The sequence below is a fragment of the Polyodon spathula genome, chromosome 11 (assembly GCF_017654505.1).
Source record: "Polyodon spathula isolate WHYD16114869_AA chromosome 11, ASM1765450v1, whole genome shotgun sequence".
Classification (NCBI taxonomy): Eukaryota; Metazoa; Chordata; class Actinopteri; order Acipenseriformes; family Polyodontidae; genus Polyodon; species Polyodon spathula.
This window is the reverse complement of record NC_054544.1, coordinates 34,477,291-34,499,608: the sequence shown is the minus strand read 5'-3', so window position 1 is coordinate 34,499,608 and position 22,318 is coordinate 34,477,291. Positions and strand designations below refer to the sequence as shown.

General features: G+C 38.1%; 2 protein-coding genes across 3 annotated transcripts; both read left to right on the top strand.

The window, feature by feature from the left end:
* The first annotated feature begins 4,493 nt into the window (after positions 1-4,493).
* On the top strand, positions 4,494-7,583 carry LOC121322869 (carboxypeptidase B-like). Its single transcript, XM_041263324.1, has 6 exons — positions 4,494-4,744; positions 4,989-5,099; positions 5,465-5,555; positions 5,823-6,019; positions 6,097-6,181; positions 6,321-7,583. The coding sequence occupies exons 1-6, from the start codon at positions 4,679-4,681 to the stop codon at positions 6,506-6,508; spliced, it is 738 nt and encodes a 245-aa protein (XP_041119258.1). The 5' UTR covers positions 4,494-4,678; the 3' UTR covers positions 6,509-7,583.
* Positions 7,584-8,560: 977 nt separating this feature from the next.
* On the top strand, positions 8,561-19,295 carry LOC121322868 (glycogenin-1-like). 2 transcript variants are annotated; one of them, XM_041263322.1, is made up of 8 exons: positions 8,561-8,696; positions 11,750-11,885; positions 11,976-12,150; positions 12,392-12,554; positions 15,591-15,717; positions 17,047-17,266; positions 17,514-17,564; positions 17,897-19,295. In XM_041263322.1, the coding sequence occupies exons 1-8, from the start codon at positions 8,690-8,692 to the stop codon at positions 18,062-18,064; spliced, it is 1,047 nt and encodes a 348-aa protein (XP_041119256.1). In that variant the 5' UTR covers positions 8,561-8,689; the 3' UTR covers positions 18,065-19,295. The 2 variants fall into 2 exon arrangements, with proteins under 2 accessions (XP_041119256.1, XP_041119257.1); XM_041263323.1 differs by lacking the exon at positions 17,514-17,564 and having other exon boundaries at positions 8,566-8,696.
* Positions 19,296-22,318: the final 3,023 nt, after the last annotated feature.

The window sequence follows — 22,318 nt, the reverse complement described above, 5'->3', positions numbered from 1 at the left end:
CCACAGCTCTGGCTGCTGGACCCTCGGCGTTTGATGGGTAATTAAAACATTCATTCATTCATTTATTTATTATTTATTATTTATTGTATGGGTGGACAAGAACCACAATCTAGTTTAGGGGAATATGTTAAATAAGAAATTGATTAAATAGATATTCAAAAAGAAGATAAAGACTGTGTCATTTTTTATTTTTTATTATTTTTATTCAATTAAGAACCTGGAAAGCAGCGTAAAGGTATGGCTTTTTTTTTTTTTTTTTTTTCTCTCTCTCTGTGTCATTGGATTTTCAACCCACAGACCCCTGTTCAATATATTTAATTTGGATCAAAACACTGAAATATAAATATTGAAACAAGGTCAGTGGAGGTATGTGTACTTTTTTCAGACAAAAACCCAAAGAGAACTTATTCGATATTACAGATTTTATAACCTTGAACACAAAAAGTAACATTTGAATGATCGAATAATCGACAGCAGGAAGATCAGCCCTTGTTTGGAGATGTTTGTGAATGACTGAACTGAAGTTCTCTCTTTTCCGGTTAATTTCTGGAGCCTTGTCGATGTGGAGCTGGTTGCTGCACACACAGATGTGGATATCCACGTCCGTGCTGAACAGGTTTCACTTTTGGAAACCCTTTTACAGCAGAGTGGAATAGAGCATATGTCCTTCATGTTTACACTATGAGTTGAAATGAGTGGCAAGCACAGGTGTTCAAATGTTTGTGTGTTTTCTATCCTTGTGTAGAGTGCTGATTAATGACATCCATACTGCCATGAAAAATCAATTTGACAACAAAAAGCGTTCAACCGCTGACTGCAACTATGAAAAATACAACACCTTTGAGAACGTATGTTGATCCTGGTTTACTGTAGTAGTCATAAACAGGTCGCTCCCTATAATTTCAGTAGAACTAAAGGAGGCCCCACTCTATATTTTTCAGATTGAAGCCTGGACTGCCAGTATTGCTGCTGAAAACCCCCAGTCTTGTCACCAGATCCCAGATTAGGAGTTCCTTTGAAGGACACCCTATGCCCTATGCACCTTCAAGGTATTTCAGCCACAACTATGAAGAGGGTCGTCCTCACAGTAGCATATCGCCATTTTCTCTCTCAGTCCACTGACTCAGGTCAGAGATTGCCTCGAGCGTCTTTGTTCTGGAAATTAGCTGATTTGTTTGATTCTTCGAGCCTACAAATTTATTCACATGGTAAGTTACACTCTTGAGTGTTTTTTGAGATTGCTCTTGCCTGAGTCTCGCGTTAGTATTACTGATTAGAGCTGGTTTCGACCCCTCTTTTGGGATTGGTAAGCAGCCGTAATTCTCTTTTCACTACCTCGTGTAGTCCAAATTACCGTTGTGTGAGCTATCGTGGTGCTGTAGGGTGACTCCGCGGGCTCGCGCCGTCATCACATACCCCGATTTACTCGGCCTCAGCTACCTTGCAGCTCGGGCCTACATGCCCCACCCAAGCCTTGGGCTTTCCTAGCGCAGCTGCGCTTACCGTCGATGCCGACGCCGATTGACTCAGTTACATTCGGCAGCGGCTTGGACAGCACCTCGATGCCTACCCTGACGCTGATTGCTCGGCACCAGTAGAAATCGATTAAACTCGGCACCGGTCAGAACACCAAAATCGGCTCTGTTAGTCTCGGCAATCGATAGACTCGGCTCCGACAAGCTTGGCACCGACAGTCTCGGCATCGCCCGCGGTCTCCCTCGGCACCGACCTCAGCACCTATTGCAAGGACCTCCTGAGCCAAGTGGGGGGGCTATTATGGCACACAAACCCAGCCCAGCTCCAACTCCGGGTCTGGCCATTGAACAGAGCCATCTATCCAGACAAGGTTTGCCAGATGCAGTGGTAGAGACACTACAGTCTGCTAAGGCGCCGAGCACCAGAGCCCAGTATTCATATAAATGGAAAGTTTTCCAAGACTGGTATATTGCTGAAGGTCACGATCCGGTGACCTGCCCTATTGAGACAATCCTAACCTTCTTAAAACACCTGTTTGATGCGAGTAAATCCGTGTCCACTCTGAAGGTATATCTAGCAGCAATATCAGTGTGCCACGACAAAACTGACTCTGTGTCCCCTGGGGCACACTTCCTGGCAGTGTAATTTCTTGAAGGGTCTCGGAGGCTTTGTCTTCCCATGAGAAGCATTGTCCCCAAGTGGGATCTGGAACTGGTACTGCGGGTCCTTACGGGCCCCCCTTTTGAGCCCATGGCGTCGTTATTACCATAGCCCTGGTTCCCTGAAAAAGAATGACAGCTATTACCCTTTGAGGTTGTGTCCCCAGCTGACCTCTGATTTCGAAAGAAAATGACAATATGCTACTGTGAGGACGACCCTCTTCAGCAGGAGGTGGGAGGGACTTTCTCCTCACAGCAGGGCCCTGATAGGGCAGCTTTTTTATATATGCTCAGTGATTGACGGGTCAGAGTCAGTGATTGACGCCGTCAGAGAGGCTCTTCCCATTCGGTAATGGTTGTCATTCTTTTTAAGGGAACCAGCGTTATGGTAATAACTTAACCATATCTGTCAACATGACACGAAGGTTAGCAAATTGTAACGTGTGTTGTTTTATGCATTTTGCTTACGAATGTCATCTAAGTCTTAAATACTACTTACCCAATTTGCATTGCCTTATTTTATTATGTTTTGCCTGTAGCTGGCTGCTGTTGGTATACCTCAGTCTCATTGGCTTTTTCGTCACACGACTGGTGATAGCTCTAATTTTGAAGTTACACCTGTGTAAGGTGATCATTGCAATTCCATCCAACGCGTCATATGAAATGAGTTAGTCTTTTAATTTGTGATTCGGTCTTAATTGTAATATAAATGTTGACAATAAAATAATTCACTATAGAGTTAGTCCGTCTGACGTGTTTTTGAGGACTGAGAGAAGGAAAACAGACAATAACTGAAAATGTTAGAAATGGCCTTTCTTGTGTTTTTTTTGTCTGCCTGTAGCTGTTCAATCAACACGGTCAGAACTCCGATTTGAAGGGTAAGACGGGAGGCTGTAATTTACGTCTGTACATGTTTTTAACAGTATTATTTTGTTGTTGTATCACAATTTTTGTAAAACTGTGACTGGATGTGGTTTTTTTTTTTTTTTTTTAGGGCGAAGGTTTTTCGTGTGAAACCCAAGACTGAAGAGCAAGCTGTATTTATTAAACATTTGGCACAAAAAGTATGGTGAGAACAAACCGATTTTGCTTCAGATATGCAATATGATAGCTAGATTTCAGATATCATAGCTTTTTAAAGTGAGTTTAACAATAAAAAGTCAGTATTTTATCACGTTGCTTCTAAGTAAGCATTGCTAGTTCACTATTGGTACTTTTCAGTCCATTACAACTTCTTGCGAACATTTGTTCTACATGCAACAGTATTTAGTATCTGGTTGTTTTGTTTAGCGAGTTTGTGTGGCATGCATTCAATTCTTGAACATGTTTAGAAACAGTAGTCTTTGCTATGAACAAATTGCTCGATCACATTGGGGTGTTTTGAACTGAACCACCATTGCAGTATAGGGTTAAATACTCCTAAATAAGTGGATTTCTTACCCACAGCAGAATCTTATTGGCTGAGGGATGTCTGTCACTTTTTTTTTTTTATAATTTTATTCCCACAGATGGATTTTTGGTCCCCTGAGTCTGTTAGTCAACTTGCTCAAGGCATGACAGCTGACATTTATGTGGGAGGCCACTTTGTGTCATTTATTGAAAACCAGCTGAAGTACAATGGAATTGATTACAGGTATGGTTTGTTTCTACAGTAAACATTGCACTTTTTTCCCTGGACAGTTTCTGCATTACTTTTAAATTATAAAATGTAAAAAGAACTCACTCTTGGCGTTTTTTTTTTTTTTTTTTTTTTTTTTTTTTTGTCTTTTCGGGGGGGGGGGGGGGGTTTCTCAAACACAAAAACCCTCTGGCTTAGTCACAAATGTTTTATTGTGACTAATAAACAGAATGATTGTGTTGGTTGGCGAGTCCTTTGTTTCCATACCTGTTTATTAATCTTTTGCATGATCCTGAAGCATCTTCTTGGACAACCTGCAAGACCAAATAAAGATCCAGTCTGACATTGTTCTTCGTTCAGAGGTGGTCTATGACTATGAAAAATACAATGACTGGAATAAGGCAAGTTACGTTACCTGTTTGACAAAGTATTTTTTTTTTAAAGAATGAAGAACACTATTTACATGTTCATATTTTGTTTTAGATTGCCTCCTGGACTGAGCATATTGCTGCTACTTTTCCTTCTCTCGTCACTCGTACAGAAATTGGCAAAACCTTTGAAAGGAATCCCATATATCTGCTGAAGGTAGCTTCTTGCTAATTGGGATGAGTTATTAAATCGTCATGCAACTGTTACCTGGTATCTTCCTATGGCGTGCACATTGTACCATAGACTTCTGTGTGCTATTAAAGTACAGTAGTTCTAGTCATTCCCCACCCCCCACCCCCACCCCGCTTGCCCTCTTCCACCTGATGATGGTGGGTTGCAAATGACTTCTTTGAGCTCTGTTATTGCATACTTGTACATATTATGAAGTAATGCTTTGTATATAACCATAACATTGATGCAGATAAATCCAGTTTAAGCTCTAACCACCTTTTGGTAGGTCGGCAGCAGCCAAGGTCAAATCAAACCTGCTGTCTTTATGGACTGTGGTATTCATGCGAGAGAGTGGATCTCCCCAGCATTTTGCCAGTGGTTTGTGAAAGAGGTAAGAGTAAAATGTGTCCTCTTAGCAGTCCTACTTTATTTAACCCTGCCTGAAAGATTTCAGAAAGCACAGCAAATGCCAGTCAGACTCTTAATGGCTATAATTGATAGTCTCAAAAACAGCTTTACCATACATGTAACAAAGAAACCAAAAATATACTGCTAAAATGTATTTTATATTGACATGGTGGTTTCAGAAGCCCAGAAAATTCTTATTGATAACTTGAGTTTTGTTTTCTTTTTAGGCCACAAGTACATATGGAAGTGATAATCTCATGACCACCCTTCTTGACAACCTTGTGTTCTACGTTGTTCCAGTCCTCAATGTGGATGGCTATAGCTACACCTGGACAAATGTATATATTTAGACTTTTGTTATACTTGGCCCTAATACATTTTTGCATAGGCCATTTTGCCCTGAATATGAAACATTTCTCCTGAATGTCGAACTGGCTGACTGCCTGTTTTTAAACTCGAGTCTTATCCCAAACTATTTTTTCCATCAGAAACTACTTTTTTGTTTGTTTTCCAACAGATGGAATGGGTGACATTTAAATTAGATGTGGAAACATAACTATTTGAAAACGAAACTTGTGGTAATGATGCAGTTATTGCTCAGGAAAACAAAACGGCTGAAATGGGGTTAACCGGCCGAAAAAGTGTTTGACTTTCCAAAGATATGATATTTAGGGCCTTTGACTCCTCTTCTGTCTTTGAACAGGATCGCTTGTGGAGAAAGAATCGCTCCAAGCACCTCAGTAGCTCCTGCCTCGGTGTTGATCTAAACCGAAACTTTGATGCTGGATGGTGCAGTAAGTGAAGGAATGGTGGATTGCTTTTGGATCCAGCCCCATTGTTTTGAGAATCATGATGTGGGGATTTTATTTCTGTTAATCAAATGAGTAAGATTAGGTTTCTGAGTGATGGCATCTGCTCTATTTGGAGAATTCAGTTTCTTGCAAAGTTTAAGAACTAAAGAAGTGCAGGACCGTTTTAAAAGCGTGAAGTGTTTTGAATGCATATTCAACACTGAAAAGGGAGATTTAAAAACAGACTTTTACAAGTACATATATTTACAGAATTGGGATCCAAGAATCCATGTGACGAAACCTTCTGTGGAACTGAAGCTGAATCTGAGCTAGAGGTGAAAGCTCTCACCAACTTCATTCGCACTCATTCTGACATCAAGCTGTACCTTACCATCCATGCCTATGCACAGGTGCTGATTGTCCCCTATTCCTACGACTGTAAAACAACTCCCTGTCACGATGAGCTGGTATGCAACAGTTAGTAATTCCATTTTGATTTGAACCAGTCCGTGGCTGCCTTGTTAAATCTCTATTTTTCTTGCAGAATGAAATTGCAAAAGGTGCGACACATGCTCTGGCCAGTCTTTATAATACAAAATACAACTATGGAACTGGAGCTACTGTCCTGTGTAAGTTTTGACTTTAGAATCTTTCTTGAAAAATTTGTAAGTGCTATTGGTGCATTACTCTTTCCCCCACCCTCCACATTTCCACAGTGTTGGTTAATCAAACCTGTATCCTGGCGCAATGCTGTCTGTCTCATTACAGACCCTACTTCTGGAGTTTCTGGCGACTGGTCCTATGATCATGGGATTAAATATTTGTTTACCTTGGAACTCCGGGACGTTGGGCACTATGGGTTCCTCCTAGCAGAGTCTCAGATACGACCAACTTGTAAAGAAACTATGCTGGCAATCAAATATATTGCTAAATATCTTCTGGCTCATCCCTATTGATCAGATTAAGCGATGGAATGTGTATTGGCTGTTTTGTATTATGTAATATATATTGGATTTTCTATCATCTGTTGTGACTTTAAAATCAATTAAATATATTGTGTGTTTTTATGTAGAGGAATCGTTTATACTTCCTAGATTTTCTATGTTGAAATCTAGCTTTAGGAACATAAGTGCAATTACAATATTTAGCCACTAGGTGTTGCTAAACACCAGAGAAATTCCTGTTGGGTATTTGGTTTTCAAGCTCCAAAAAATCTTGAATTTACTCCTCAAAATAAATTGCTTTGTTACTCTATCAATGCCACAACTGATATTTGTTTCATAGTGTTCTTAATCTATGTATCTATTTAAATTGTTTTGATAGGGATTTTATTTTGAATATATAGTTTAGGGGTTGGGATATAGTCCACTATGTGAAAGTATTCCACTTTAAAAGCATTCAAGGCTCCAGCAGCCTAACAAAATACTGATTGTATAATGAGAATTTTAATATTGATTTAAATGTATACAGATAGGATACATTGCCTAGATAATCTGACAGTTACCCTTTAGTTCAGGTGGTGTGTAATAGTTTGCATAAAGGAATTGTAATGTTGTTTTAAATATAACTTTAATGTCTAGACTGATTTTGTTTTATTTGATTTTAAACTAAAGTGTTAAACAACATGTTGAGCTTTTCAGATCCCATATCCTATGCAGATTAATTTTGGTTTTCTCTCAATACTTGGATATTCTACACCTGACGTGACTGAATTCTTTCCTCAGTCTGTTAATGAACAGCCGATTCAAGCTCTCGGTCTTCGTGACTTCCCCTCCTTGCACACGCTACTCAGCATCACTGCTGGATGAGAAATATCTAATTCAAGAGTAAGCTCTACAAGAAATGTGTGTTGTGTGCCCATTTAATAAAACGCACAGTCATTCACTGCAAAGGAAATTAAAAACTGTCACATTGCTGTGTTGGGCAAGGCCCAATCAAGACCCATTACCAATTGAATGTCAATGGTTGTGAAACTCACAAGAAGATGAGATCTCATCACCAGACCTCGGCACTGCAGTGTACATGGCTAGATTCTACTCTGACCATTTCAGAAAACTGGTCAAATGAACACGTGGAAAACGAAGGACAAGCAACACTTTCGGTGGCTAAATGTATATTAAGAAGTGACTGGTAACTAATCCCCTGATGTGTTATATTTAAAGCACACTTGCTGACATCAGCCCATCTGACCAAGTGCTAGCAGTTTATATTCAGCTTTATATGTCAAATACTTGCAAAACCTTGATTACAGTAAAAAGAAAAGTGAGAACCACAAAAAAAGGGCGGGGCAGTAATAAGCTCCAAAGAGATAAGAAATGGATTATAAATCATTGTTTAGCACGGAGTTAAAGCCCACAAGAAGTCATATATAGTTGATCATATTGTGTGTTACCTTAGGAATCTGTGGTGAAAATATGACAGCTGTATTTACTGTAAAAAGTTATAAAAACATTGAGGGGGATTGTTCCAGTAGTACTGCAGTAGTATTTCAGTATAATGCAGTATTTTGTACAGAGTGACTTTTCAATGTTTCGATTTAAATAGGTAGTACTGTTGGAGCATAACTGCATATAAAATACAGCAATGTTCACCGCAGCAAAACAGAACAAACACTTATAGGAATCCCATGACTTTTTGTAGCGGTATATTTGACAATAAAACTCAATGTGAGTATTGTGTGGTAGTGCAGCTTTAAAAACAAAACGTAGTTGATATGTTTTAGTAAACAGAGTAGTGCATATATATTGTTATCATTAGAGTAGAATGTAATTATTTCTACAATTTGAGAGCAGCTGCAGTGGGTTACAATTTGGAAACGAAAGAGTAGATTAAATATGCATATCTTTATAGTTCATAGAGCAATTTCTACAGTGACCAGTCACTTTACAATTGGATTGGGGGGTGCATAACTTTTTACCTCAAAAACTAAAAATGCGTAAATGAACAGATCATTTCCCCATTCAAGTGTTTAACTCGCGTGAAGAAGGAAGCCACAGTGAAGATCACGTGACAGTTGAAGCATATAAAAAAAGAGAGCATTATTACACACACACTGCTGCTGGTTCCTCTCGGCAGAAACTTGGCTGCGTTTGACTTTTTTTTTTTTGCAGTAGCATCGCGACAGAGCTGCAAACACCATGACAGGTAGGGGTATTAGACAAATTAGTACTGTTATTATTTTAAAAGATTTCTGTCCACTTGTCTCGGTTAGAATATATTGCGAGCTCAGAGCCTAGCAAAGAATGTTTCGTAATGTTAAAATCTAAAAATGAGCTACCTACTGAAGGTATGTATAAAATGTTTGCAGTGAGCTTGATGCTAGACCCGACTAAGCACAAATAAACACCAGATTAACTGGACACCATAGAAACAACGAACTCCGTGTGCTTTCTCGAACGTGAAACAAACTTGCCGAGAAAATGGGTGCCGTGCTGTAGGCCTACCTGCGGAATACGTTAAGAATCCACTTTTACACAGACTCCAACAAGGTAAATCTAGCCTTGTATATTTCGAAAAGAGTACCGCAACGCATATTTTACCATTTTCTTGCAGCGATAACTGTCATGATTTAGTACAGTATCAGTAGACGCGCCCACGCACATAGCACAGCGGAAATTATACAGAACTTTTAGAAAAGTAAACCAAATTTGGTAATCTCTGGAGCCTCACCGCGTACTTTACACACACTTTTTTAATGTTCCGTCACGTTACGGTAGCTGGTTAAAGACACTTGGTGTAAATATAATAACCTTTATTTCCAAGGTCACCTTTTTTTTTTTTTTTTTTTTTTTTTTTTTTTTTTTTTTTTAAGTTGGATGAGTAGTGCTGCTAGAGAGCTGTACTGTGCTCGGTCGTTGCAAAGTTTGTCAAGGTAACACGTGGATTTGAGCACAAATATGTAGCCGTAGCTAGACACATATGTTAATGTCGACTGATGAAGTGTGTGTTTCTTTTAATAAATGCAGTTGTGTACATGTTGGTGGTCGTTTGGTGCACTTTTCTCTGGCTTTTTAAATGTGAGGAATGTAGTACAGCTTACGGTAGAGTAGTTGGGCTACTAATAATGTTTATGGCTTATAAAGTTGGTAAGGTTTATTTAACTGGCTAGAACAGTTTTTGGGGGAGACGTTTCATAATTAACTCTACATTGATAGGAAGTGGTGGTGGGTTTTTGTTTTGTTTTGTTTGTTTTTTTGGGGGGGGGGGGGGATTTATGAACAAGGTTTCGGTAATTCCGGCTCTGAAATTTGCAAACAAGATATAAGAAATTACTTTCAAATACACGGCATGTGTAGCAAACGGAGGATGACTGGCATCTTGTTCCTGTCCTTTCACCAATCTACCAGCTTCAAGTACAGTTAATCCTCCTTTTCATTCTCCTGTGACCTAATGGCATCAAATAGATGTCAATCCTTCATTTGCTAGTCGCATGGAAGAATTTGCTTCTATTTTTATGCTGAGAATGAAATGCTGTAATAACCGGACCCGTTACAAATACAGCATAAAAACGCGTTCTCAAACTATGCAGGCTTGCCATGCTTTACCACTGACCACTTTAGTCGTCTGCAGTGCTTGTTGAAAGGGTATCTTTTTTTTTTTTTTTTTTTTTTTTTTTTTTTTTTTTCCAAAATCTCTTCCTGGCTTCCCAGTGTAAATTCTTAAACGGTGATATCGCAGCCCATAACTAGACTTGCACCTCACATGGACCCAAGTGCTGTGTGATGTGAAGGTTGGTTTCTCAAATTTTGGCATGCTACTTAACTTAATTTTGTGTCTGCCTAAAACCGGATTGCATTGCCTGCAGTATTGCAGGTGTGTCTGACTGACCATTAGAATTAATTGGGTAAAGCTATGAAAAGCGAGATGAGCTGGGGGTGGCATACCTGAAGTCCCATAACTTGGGACTTGATGAACTTTTGAAGTTTTTCACTTTTGCAGTGTGACCTCCTATTTGGGTCTGAAAAGATCTCTAGCCTAGTGAATTAAGTTGACTAGGTTTTGACTGTTTAGAGGTTTACACCTAGTTCCCTTTTGCATTAACTATTTGAGCCTGAACCACCATGCCTTTTGTCTTCTATAAAGAGGATTATAGTATAACAAGTGCACTTTGAATCTGTTGTATGACTGGCAGATTGAAGCTGAATATTGAAGGTAGAAATGATTTCGTGTTACTTGGGTGAAAACTTATTAATTTTGTAGTCACAGCTACACTTAATTTTTTTTTTTGTATTTGCTTGGAGCCATTTCCAGTGAAGGGTGTAGGGTTTTTTTTTTTTTTTTTACAGCTGGATTGTTTATCCAGATATGCTCATAACTTTGCTAATAAAAACCTTGCCTGTGGTTGCATAGATACAACCAGAGTTTTCAGGGCAGTCTTAATTTGATTGGGTTAAATGTTGTTTTTAAATAGAATTTTTTTACTGTACTAATTTTATAATGTATTTATTAAAATATATTGGTACTGAATGTTTAAGATTCCAGGCATCTTAATGGCTTCAGAATAACTCCCTGCTTCCAGAGTTTAGTTTGGACCAGAATTTGCTCATACAGTGAATGTAAAGCCCTGGTACTTGTCAGGATTTAATTAAACTTGGAACAATGAAGAGACCAGCGACTTATCAAATGCATTCTTAAATTCAGTACCTATGGGTCATTCGCAGATGCTGGCTTTTCCTAATTTTAGCAAGTATTTTGTATGGGGAAAGTATTGGGCTCATGATTCTAGTCTCCCTATTAAATAATCACTGCAGTGGCAAATCGAACTATCCTAGAAAGTAATTGTCCTGTAAAAATAAGCATGTTTCCTTTGTTATACATTGACTTAACAATGGCATAGGTCTTTGCAAGCTGGCTGTGGAGTCATAGGTACCAAGTATATTTGTAATTTCCTGGAAAATGGATAATGCTTTAGTAGGAGAAACACTAACATTTTGTAATTCATAATAAACAAAATACATAGTTCAAGATAGTTTGACCCAAGGGGTTTAGATAATTGGTGGTGCTACTTCACCTTCAGGTTGCCAGTTCAGTTCCAATGGCAGGTAGTCTTTCATGCTACTCTAACCCTTGACAACCTGAGGTGTTGGTATATTCCAGTAAGAATGTACAGCCAGGCGTGTGTTACTTGTGTGCATGTTTGTCCAGATGCATTGTATAGTACAGCGTGTGGGACATCCTATGTGCTTTTTTGTTTGCAGACCAAGCCTTTGTCACATTAGCCACAAATGATGCCTATGGAAAGGGAGCCTTGGTGCTTGGAACATCGCTGCGGAACCATAGAACTTCAAGAAAGCTGGTGATCATGGTTTCACCTCAGGTCTCTGAGCCCATGAGGTAAAACGGAAGCATAGCTGTGTCGTTGCTTTTATTTTTCCCTACATTTATTTCCCAAATACACTTGATTTCTTCCTAACCTCCCATTAGGGCAGTGCTTAAGAAGATCTTCGATGAAGTAAGGCTAGTGGATGTATTGGACAGTGGAGATTCGGCACACTTGGCCCTAATGCAGAGACCAGAGCTGGGTGTTACATTGACTAAGCTTCACTGTTGGACTCTAACCCACTACTCCAAATGTGTATTTATGGATGCAGACACAATGGTTGGTAACTCCTGTCTTATTCATTGCATATAACAAAAGGGGGAAGAAAATATTTCAACATGCTATAGCTAACAAATCTTGCAAGTGAGTTCTACTGTAAAGGATTACTGGTCTGGCCTTCCAGAGGGGTCTGATTTTTAAACCTGGTATGCGTATATATAAAGCACAAACGCGTGTTAAACAAAACCAGTCATTTTCTCTGTTTTTAGGTATGTTAAGTCTCTGTTCTTTACTGTTCTAGGTTTTGTCAAATATTGACGAGCTGTTTGAGCGAGAAGAATTATCGGCTGCACCAGACCCCGGCTGGCCAGACTGTTTTAACTCTGGATTATTTGTATTTCGACCTTCCAATGAAACCTACAATAAACTCCTACAGTTTTCTTCAGAAAAAGGAAGCTTTGATGGTAGGTTTCCCTGCCCGCAATCTGCTTCTAAAACTAAGACTACATTTGTTTAAACAGTAAGCACATGTTTACACAGAAGGTTTACGTTTAATCTAAAACTTTCGATGAAAGTATACTATGATTTGTATTTAATCTGTTTTTAATTCTGGGGACTTTTTTTTTTTTTTTTTTAGTTTTACATGCATTTCTACATTTAATATTACATTGCAGCAATGTGCCCAAAGCTCATCCTGTTCTTATCATTGCTGTGCAGTGTGTTTTAAGTTCGCACCCTCTCTTTATACAGGACTTTACCCAGTAAATCCACTGGGGGTACATCATTTGGGGTTGGATATATTTAGCTCTGTGCTTGCAGAAACTGTCTTGACCTTTTTATTGGTACTTTCTTCCTGCTGCAATAGAATTAAGAATGGACCTTTGGAGTCCTGTGTTTTTACCCCTGTTTGACAATCTGTTGCATTATTGGTTGGCATAAAGTTGTAAAATGGCTTCCCAGCAATTCCCTTCAGTCTCCTAAATGTATGCAAGACCCAGCTAAAATGTGTTCTCGTCTATGGCAGTCTTGTCTTAAACAGACCTTCTGTTTTAAGGTTTTATTTCTTTTGGCCTTGTGACTGAAAGGACAACCCCCAAAATAATGTACTTAAGTGAATGCACAATGGAGCAGTGCAGTTTACTAAGGTACTATGACATTTTGAAATCTGGTGGGTGAAAAGATGGCAGTTTGCTTTTAATCAGGACTGTCCTTATTGGCATCCAACAGCTGCACTCTTGGCACAACTTTGCTTTGCAGTATAAGATCAGAACATAACCACTATAAAAGTAAAGAGAACAGTAAAGTTATTTCTGTACCTGCTTGAACCTAATTTTGGTAACATGTTTATTGGATACGTTCTGATTTTTGAAATGGTTGCTTAATGTGAAGTGCATGAATTCTTCACCAAACTGCCACATATTGGGGTGCTTATATAAACTCACGTTGAAATGCTGCCTCTAACTTTCAGACTTTACAGGCTGAACCATCTGATTATATGGCTTGGTTATGGGTATGCATTGCTGCCTCTAGCTACACATTGCAATACGAATTGTATTTATTAAACTTTGTACCCTAGCTTACTGATCCAGGAGAAAAAAATAAAATAAAATCACAATCTTTCTCATTTCCTGTGTTCTAATCAAAATGGCATTTTGGTGACTGATCTGAATGCCATAAACTCATCGGTTTAATGATGAAGATATGTTTAAGTGTCTAGTTATCTCTTCGAAATGAGGGCTTTAAACCAGCATGCTGTTATGAAGTGGCTAGCATTAAGAAGCCCAGAGGGGTTTTGTTCAGCAAAGCCATTGGTCTACAGATGTCCTGTGTATTTTTAAACCCAGGGAGTCGTCCAGTTGATGGCACAGGCCTGAGATTCTTTGGGTTATTGAACTCGCAGGTGTAAACTACTTCTGGGATGCTTGATTTGTTGAACAAGGATTAAAAACTGAATCATTGGCCATGGCAAATGATTAACTAGAATATGTCTCATATACCTGAAGTTTAGCACTTGCTGCAAGGAACACATTTCAACACAATAGAATATTAAACTTGCATTTCAATTTATCATATGGAAGCTTAAAAAAAAAAAAAAAAATCACAAATGTACCCAAAGTCTCTGCTACTGTATACACTATTGTGGGGGGTATACACGACACAAGGCAAGCATTTGTACAAGAGGCAGCACCCCTCTGTATACATCCTGTGTTCAGTGACTGTCAAGTTCCAACATGGGTTATATAATTCCTTTATGAAGTTACCATGTCACTTGTTCTCTGACCTATGACTACTAAATTGAGGTCTTGCAACTTTGTTTCTGCTGTATAGATAAGTTTGAGTTATTGTCTTAATGTTTTGTACACTGCTTGCAAAATTCAGGTTGTACAACTTTGAGCATTACATTAACCAATTGTACTTTTTGTAAATATGTTCTGTTCAAGTAAATCTGCATAGAGGTATGGCTTGCTTACATCTGTTTCCTGCTCTGATGGGTGACCCTTTGCACGATTATTTCCATATTCTGCATCTTGACAATAGGGGCTCAAGAGCAGCTGAACAGCAGATTGTTTCAAACACTGTTCTTGCTGAGTTGTGCAGGGACACGCAACCGTTTGAAATTGAGTAACAGAACTTTGAAGCTGTGTGTAAATCCACTTCCTCTGTTGCAATAAAGACATGCCCCCTTCAATACCTACCTTTTTGATTGAATTGTGTGGTTTAAGGGTATGTTTGGTTTATGTAGTAATAATGAAATGTCTTAACTAGTCTTGCATCTATTTTATTGCTGTATTCTGTTGGATGTAGCCTGGAAATAGCACAGTAATGGTGTGTGTTTTTTTTTTTTGGGAGGGGGGGTAATTTTGAAATGGCTCGTGGAAAGGTTCACACTATTCTGCTTGATTGGATCCAAATCACATTCATCCAGCAGTAATGCAGGCTTCAATTGTGAAAGCTTGTTTTTAGAATCATTGGCATTTGCTTCCTGCCTGGTGTGGATTTGGGGCAGTCTCTTGCAGTGGGCTAGAGTAAAGTAGACTAGAACAATTAGGGAGGGAGTTACAGGTGTTCTGGATCTGTGGCCTGTCATTCTCTGAATATTGTGCTTTTAATGACTCCTTGAAATAACTTTAACTCTGTCAGTTACATGTAGGTGTAAACCAAACATGCAAGGAATATTTGGTATTATACACAGCTCCATGGTATTTGGTTAGTTCTTTGTACAAAGTTTTTTGGTTTTTTTTTTTTTTTTTGGATAGGCTGGATAAATGTGGTTTAACGGAGCACGTTAATGGGATTTTTTTTTCCTAATGAGATTTACAGTGCAATTCAAATCCATTTGAAGATATTGTGTAATAGGATTGGGGATATAAACACTTGCTGTAATCTTTGCTCCTTGATCTGTAACAAGATAATGGGGGGGGGGGGGGGGGGGGGTCTTTTTCACTGTGGAGATTGACTGTCTAATAAAGCAATTTCTGTAATGTGTGTTTGTGTTTCAGGTGGGGACCAGGGGATTCTGAACAGTTTCTTTAGCAACTGGGCAACAGCAGACATCCAAAAACATCTACCATTTATTTACAACCTGAGCAGTATAGCCATATACTCCTACTTGCCAGCATTTAAACAGTAAGTACTTTAACATGTTACATGTTTTATACTTGTATAAACAAATCAGTTTCTAAGTTGTAACGAGGATGTTGGTGTACCTCCTAACATGCTTAACCATGAATCAGTAGCATCTAAGACAAGATCTGTGCTTGACTTCCTATCTGAACTATTCATCTAATCAGAATATAATGCAATCCTCATGATGCAACTCATTTTCTGAACTGCAGTGTAATGTTCCCAAAGATCTGGCAGTTCTATAGAAATGTGTTTTTTTTTTTTTTGTTTGTTTTTTTTTGTTTTGTTTTTTTACTTTATATAAAAGCATACTTAACTCCATAACTAACAGTATTGTGTAGTACACTGACATTACTGATTATGTCTCCTGTTGTGAGATCAGGTTAGAAGCTCAAATCGGGAATGCAGATGAGCACCTTGTAACTATCAAAACATCTAGTGGTTACTTTTGCTAGAAGGGCAGTACCTTCTCCAGAATCCATATCTGGGACTATTAAACTGCACTGTTGGAAAATGCTGAAAGTATAAATCCTATCTGACATGGCAGCGCTTTAGTTTTTAAATACTTCACTTTAAACTGGAGTGAACTTCAAAAATAACTACATTTTTAATCTAGTAGCCAAAATGGGTATAAACAATGTGTAGCCTTAGTTGAAATGTAAGTAACTAAGAATTCCTAGTCCTACTGTTTTATGACCTCTGGTTACTGTAGACTGGAGCAATAACTAGCATAAGCAACCAGTGCTGGCTGGCTCTCTGTGCTTGGTGATCCACCATGGGCCTCAGATACCAATGACTAAAAATAGGATGGTTTATTTAAAGACATTTTTATGCATAGCTGAAGTGTAAAATAGTACTGAACCTCAAGTGCCACTACACAGCTGCCTTGTTGTGTCCTCCTGAAGTTCAAACATGTCTGCTCGTAGAAACTGTGGCATCAGTCCTAGTACACTCGATACATTTTGTATTTAAAAGGTACTGTATTTATATGTACACAAACATGTAATTTTTTATATATAGTTCAAATGAATTTTAATAGTGATTGCTATAAGTTGTGATTCTGAGTAAATGTCATTTTCTTTACTCTGATGTGCAGGTACTATGTTTTAGAAAGTATTGAAAATCCTAGCAATTTAGAAAAATGACTTTGTTCAAGCATGAGTCATGTCATTTCTTGGCATGCATAACTCTGGACGAGTAATCATTTTTGAGGCATGGTTTGAGTTCTTGGTGTACTTTGTTTTCGTGCTTTTTTTTTTTTTTTTTTGGGGGGGGGGGGGGGGGTGGAGGGGTTGGGCATTGGGTTTGACTAACAAGCCTTGTCATGTACAGGTATGGTGCAGAAGCCAAGGTGGTCCACTTCCTGGGAACAGTCAAGCCATGGAATTGCAGATATGACTCCAAAACAAAGAGTGTGACTAAAGACAGCCAGGATCCACCCATGCTTCATCCGGAATTCCTGAACATGTGGTGGGACATATTCTCTACGTCCATTCAGCCTCTGCTTGCAGAACATGGCGTGGTGATCCATTCGGAGCCTGTGTGCCAATCGGTATGTGTTTTTGTTGTTAACCTATCCCCTGCAGGGCTCCTAATTTAACAGCAGTGCATCATGGCACAATTTAAATAATTTGGCATAAAATGTCCTTCTGACAAAACTAGTATACTTGCAAGTACAATTGAATCAGTTTCATGTGTCTTGGGTTTCTTTTAAATATGTAAATGGGAATTCTGGCACACTTGCTATACTAAATGCTACATTTTCCTTTCTTTCTATACCTCCTGACAACTGTTTTCAGCTATCCAATCTGGTTTCTACACTGGCATTCTCTTGTGGCTTCTGTAGTGAGGTATGCAGACTCAGACATAGGCCTGCCTCTGCTTGTTCAGTCTTACGGCATCCTGACTTTCAGCAACGCTGCCTGTATGTCACTTGTATTGCATGATCGCTTCTATCCTTTAAAGTCTTGTGGCAATTCAAGGACATTGGCAAATAGTACAACTAATGCTAGTTCTGCCATACATGAGAGGATGTTGGTTAATGTGGGCTGATTCTGTAGATGCAGATTCACCAGTTGGGATGTTGTGTATTTTGTATCAAGTTTCCCTCTGTCCACTCACTTAATTTCTGCTCTTAATTACTCCACTTTGTATCTTACCTTGTGTTCTGTAATAATTTCAGGATGAAGCTACTGAAGCAGTATCTCGTATCCACATAGGTGCACCCCCACCTCCCCCTCCCATGTCCTCTGCAGAACGCAAGCAGAAGTGGGAACAGGGACAAGCAGATTACATGGGAGCTGACTCCTTCGACAATATTCAGAAGAAGCTTGATGCCTACCTAAAGTAAAATGTAGTCTCTCAAACTTGGTGAACTTTCAGCTGTACAGGAAATGATTCCAAAATTTATGTAATTTCAGAATTACGGTCCATATGCTTCTACTCGCGGACTGATTGTTTACCGAGGTTACTGTAGGTAAAACAGGACGGACTTTGTAGTGTGTTTTTTTTTTTTCTTGTGTTCTAGTGTTTCAAACACCTTTTGGCATGGCTGTATCAAACTAATGCCATTTTTAAAGTAGCAGTTAAGTAGTTAACTTTAGGCTGTTTAAATTTAGTGCCCTAGATCACCTGAAAGGTACAGTTTTTCACAGCTGTTAGCTGTACCAGGCAGCGAAGAATTTATCAACTTTGGAAATGCTACTTGACAGTTCAGTAACTTTGTTAATTTATGTGCCAGTGACTCCTCTTTATTGGTAATTGTCATCCTGTTTTTTCTTTATTTTCTGTATAAATATTGTATTGGGTATCAGTTCAAAGTACAATCCTATCCTCAAGCTAGTGTTTCCTCTAGATCTAAAAATTGTTTCAGAATATTGCATCTTTTTCAATTTTTTTAAGGCTTTACTCTTTGTTACAAAAGGGAACAGAGTGGCTTAAATTTAGATTAATCTATTCTGATTTGGCTGTTTTGCAGACCTCAAATTTGGTAACTGTCACTTGCCATGATATCTTCAGTATTAATGTAAAATTGGAACTTGCTGTTAAGTCTACTTTTGTAAATATTTTGCATGTTTTAAGCTGGTTTGACACTTGCTCCATGTAAAGCACATTCAGTACTTAAGCTACTAGGATTTACTAACGTTACTAGTGAATATGCAAACCTAAAGGACAAACTTTACTGCTGCCTTGGGCTTAATCTACTGTTTACAAGACATTTTAACTATTGCACTGACATAGGGCCAGCTGAGGTATAGCCATTGACTAATTAACTTGCAGTTCTTACCTTTTTGCAAATCTCTTTTCATGCATTGATCAAATGAACATCCAGTATTGCATGGGCCTTTTTTAAACTGCAAAACACTCCAACTTCAAAATGTGTGGTCAAGGTTGTCTCATGTTACATATTTGTCAGGAGTCTTAAGTATTCACTGATGTATCTATACTGGCACTTAAGGGAAAGCTTGTGCAGCCATTAAGTTTATCAAAGTCCAATGGCATTACAACTGAACTGCTGCATGTTTCCTGTACCATGGCACTTTATCTGCAAAATTAAAAAAAAAACTAGTGATGTGAAACTATATTGTAGCTGTGGTGTTTTAATTGATTCATGTGTCTTTTTTGCTGTACAGTGGGTTTATTTTCTTTTTATGCGACATTTGAAAATGATGCTTTGATAGTGGTGGTGTTATGAACATACAGAATTGAAACAACTTGGATAAACTGATGGCTGCATTTTATTCTCTTTTTTTTTTTTTTTTTTTTTTTTTTTTTTCCCCCCCATAACAAAGCTGTAAAATGCTTTGTCATTTACATTTTAGAACAGGAAACTAGATACAGTAGCAACTGCCTCATGTTTGCCAGCCTAAGACAAAGAGCCAGCATTGTCATTTTTTCAAAGAAAAGCATTTAGATTTCATTATTGAAGTCTGTTGCATAACTACAAATAGGAATAGGTAGACAACCTGTATTCCACGCAGGATTTAGTAAAAAAAAAAAAAAAAAAAAAAAAGGAAAAAAAAAAAATCAAAGTTCCAAGATAAAGCATTCCTTGGCTCATGGATGATATACTGTTGAAACTAGACTTGATTTTAAAATAGAATTTGTACCCCTTTTCTGGACCATGGAGAGTTGTTGCAGTAGAGGAATGTGTGAAATAATGACCAAAAATAACAGTATAAAAATTTATCTGGCTCATTTGCAACGGTTCAGATATCCATTAGGTTTTTGATCTCTTCAGCCCTTGCTTGTTTAATTTAATTGGTATTCTTGCTTTCAAAGGCTGTTTCTGCAAGATCTCTTGTTAATCTGTATTGTCATTGTCTTCTACCAAATCCTTTAATGAATTAGATTTAAAACAAAATTATATGAAGGGAATACATTTTAGAATGGGGAGGACCGTCAAACCAACAGAAAAAAAAAATCTATACACTGTACAAGTTACTATGCCTAATTCAAAGGTGTTGTAATTTTGGAAATGGTAAGTTTATTCTATTAAGATTATAAAGTAATCACCACTCCTCCTGCTATGAGTGAATGCTTGGCAAAGAGAGTAGTACCCCTTTTACAGCAAGAGTGATGATGCAAAAATTAAATAATGAACTCACCTTGGTGATCACATGTCTTGTCTGGCTGAGCCTATGGTATCTATCAAAGCACTGGTCCTCTGCTGCAGGATTCCATGCCTACGAAGACATGTTAACATATACGTGAAAGCTGTTGGAAAGAATCTGCTTCAAGTAATAGACGCAGTTTTGGTTCCAATTAGAACACAACAAATACCTGTAGCTGTACATTTAAAAAAAAAAAAAAAAGTTGGAGCACAAATCTGAGGTTCTCATCTGTGTGATATTTAGCTTTTGTTGGATGTGAATAACGGTCAAATGTACCAGATCCATGTGGAAAACCCTGCTGTGTGAGCAAGGCTATCCCCACCCGAGAAATGGCACATTCTTCATTGGAGCCCAACACCGTGAGATTCTTTTTCTTTTTTTTTTTTTTTAAGCATCTACTGTAGCACAGTGGGTGTGGCATCATCTTGTATAAAAGAAAGAGTATTCATTATTGATTATAAGGATAAAGCCTTTAAAATGTATAGTTTAATACTAACAGTATGGGTTGCTGTTGCATGCACCATTTGTTATCCTAAAAGAGGTTTTCTTTCATGTATCAAATGTCTACATTCTGTCTACCAGCATTACCAGTAAGCTGACTTACCAGTTTGTAGAAAGTAAAATAGTTTTCGTTGCAGACACACAAACTTCCTTCCACTCTATCAACCAAACATCTAGCCTGTTACTACCTGCACTGGCTCATTAAAGAAAAAATAAACCAAAGGGAAAAATGGGAAATCTTGTTTTTTTTGTGTTTTTGCCTACTGATAACATTTCTAAGAAAACCTACAGAGCTCATGTTTTCAACTGTGGAGTGTTCTGCATTCATTAATTATAGAGATATGCAAAAAGGGTGAAAAAAGGTTTCCTCTTATTAAAATTAAAGCTCAGTAATATTATTGAAGCAGGACACTAACATTCTTTATGAATTCTTACATTATGAAAGACCTTAAATACGCAGATGCAGATTACTGTGCCACAAATCTACTGGGAGCAATGCCTTTTCAAGTCTCTCTTCTAGGCTACAATTGTATTAAATTGTCCATGTCTAGACTAATTTATGAGATGGCATATGGAAAAAAATACAATTACTAGAATTAAAGGGTACATAAGGACCTTTTTATTTTACTGTTACATGTTCCCATGTGTTGCTACAACTGTATGTAAGGTGTGTGTGTGTTTTTTTTTTTTTTTTTTTTTTACATTTTGACCACTTTTTTAAACTTTTAAATTGCATTTCCTGCCTCAAGATGGCTTCACATGTACCTGCAAGGAACTCTCGGAACTAAATTTCCTATCATCCTCCTGCTCACTGTTAAATCCGTCTCAGTTATATATGTGAGCTGGAGGGAAATGTAGTTCTGAGAGTTCCATGTGGGTACATGTGAAGCCACCTTGAGGCAGGGAATGCAATTTAAAAGTTTTAAAAAAGTGGTCAAAATGTTGTTGTTTTTTTAACATTCAAAATCAAAACACTCCATCCGGGTAGAAACATGTTCTACAAAACAAAATAAAACCCATACATGCAAAAAAAAAGTGAACCTTTATGCACCAACTTGGATTAAAACACTGCAAGTAGTTTTCAAGAGCCTGTCGATCACAGCCAGTCAGAAACATGATTTTTTTTTTTTGGTTTGACAATATTATTAAAGGTGATTAAACACTGATCTTTTTAAAAACTTATTCAACCATTTTAGTTCCTTGTGCAGACATCTTGAGAGTGTTAATGTAAGATTGTGGTCCTGTACCAATAACTGAATGAAGATTTAGTGTGGGTGTCAACATATTGGTGTTGCGGTAATTCTCTACCATTGATGAAGTAAAACCATATTGTTCTGTTTTCCTTGAATGCCTGCAAGCAGTAAAAAAGTAATTGTGCTGAAGTGTTACGTGTTACACGGGACAATTGCTCATCCACCACAAAAAAAGGTTACATTTCTTTAAAAAATGGACGTTAAGCCCAATAAATATCCCAAATGCAAACATATTTG

Bases quoted from the DNA above. Each gene is read 5' to 3' on its own strand.
- LOC121322868 (XM_041263322.1), top strand. The intron at 15,718-17,046 runs GTAAGTACTTTA...TGTCATGTACAG, and splicing joins TACTTGCCAGCATTTAAACA to GTATGGTGCAGAAGCCAAGG. The intron at 17,565-17,896 runs GTATGCAGACTC...TAATAATTTCAG, and splicing joins CTTGTGGCTTCTGTAGTGAG to GATGAAGCTACTGAAGCAGT.
- LOC121322869 (XM_041263324.1), top strand. From the start codon at position 4,679: ATGGACTGTGGTATTCATGCGAGAGAGTGGATCTCCCCAGCATTTTGC. The intron at 4,745-4,988 runs GTAAGAGTAAAA...TTTTCTTTTTAG, and splicing joins GCCAGTGGTTTGTGAAAGAG to GCCACAAGTACATATGGAAG. The intron at 6,182-6,320 runs GTAAGTTTTGAC...GTCTCATTACAG, and splicing joins AACTGGAGCTACTGTCCTGT to ACCCTACTTCTGGAGTTTCT.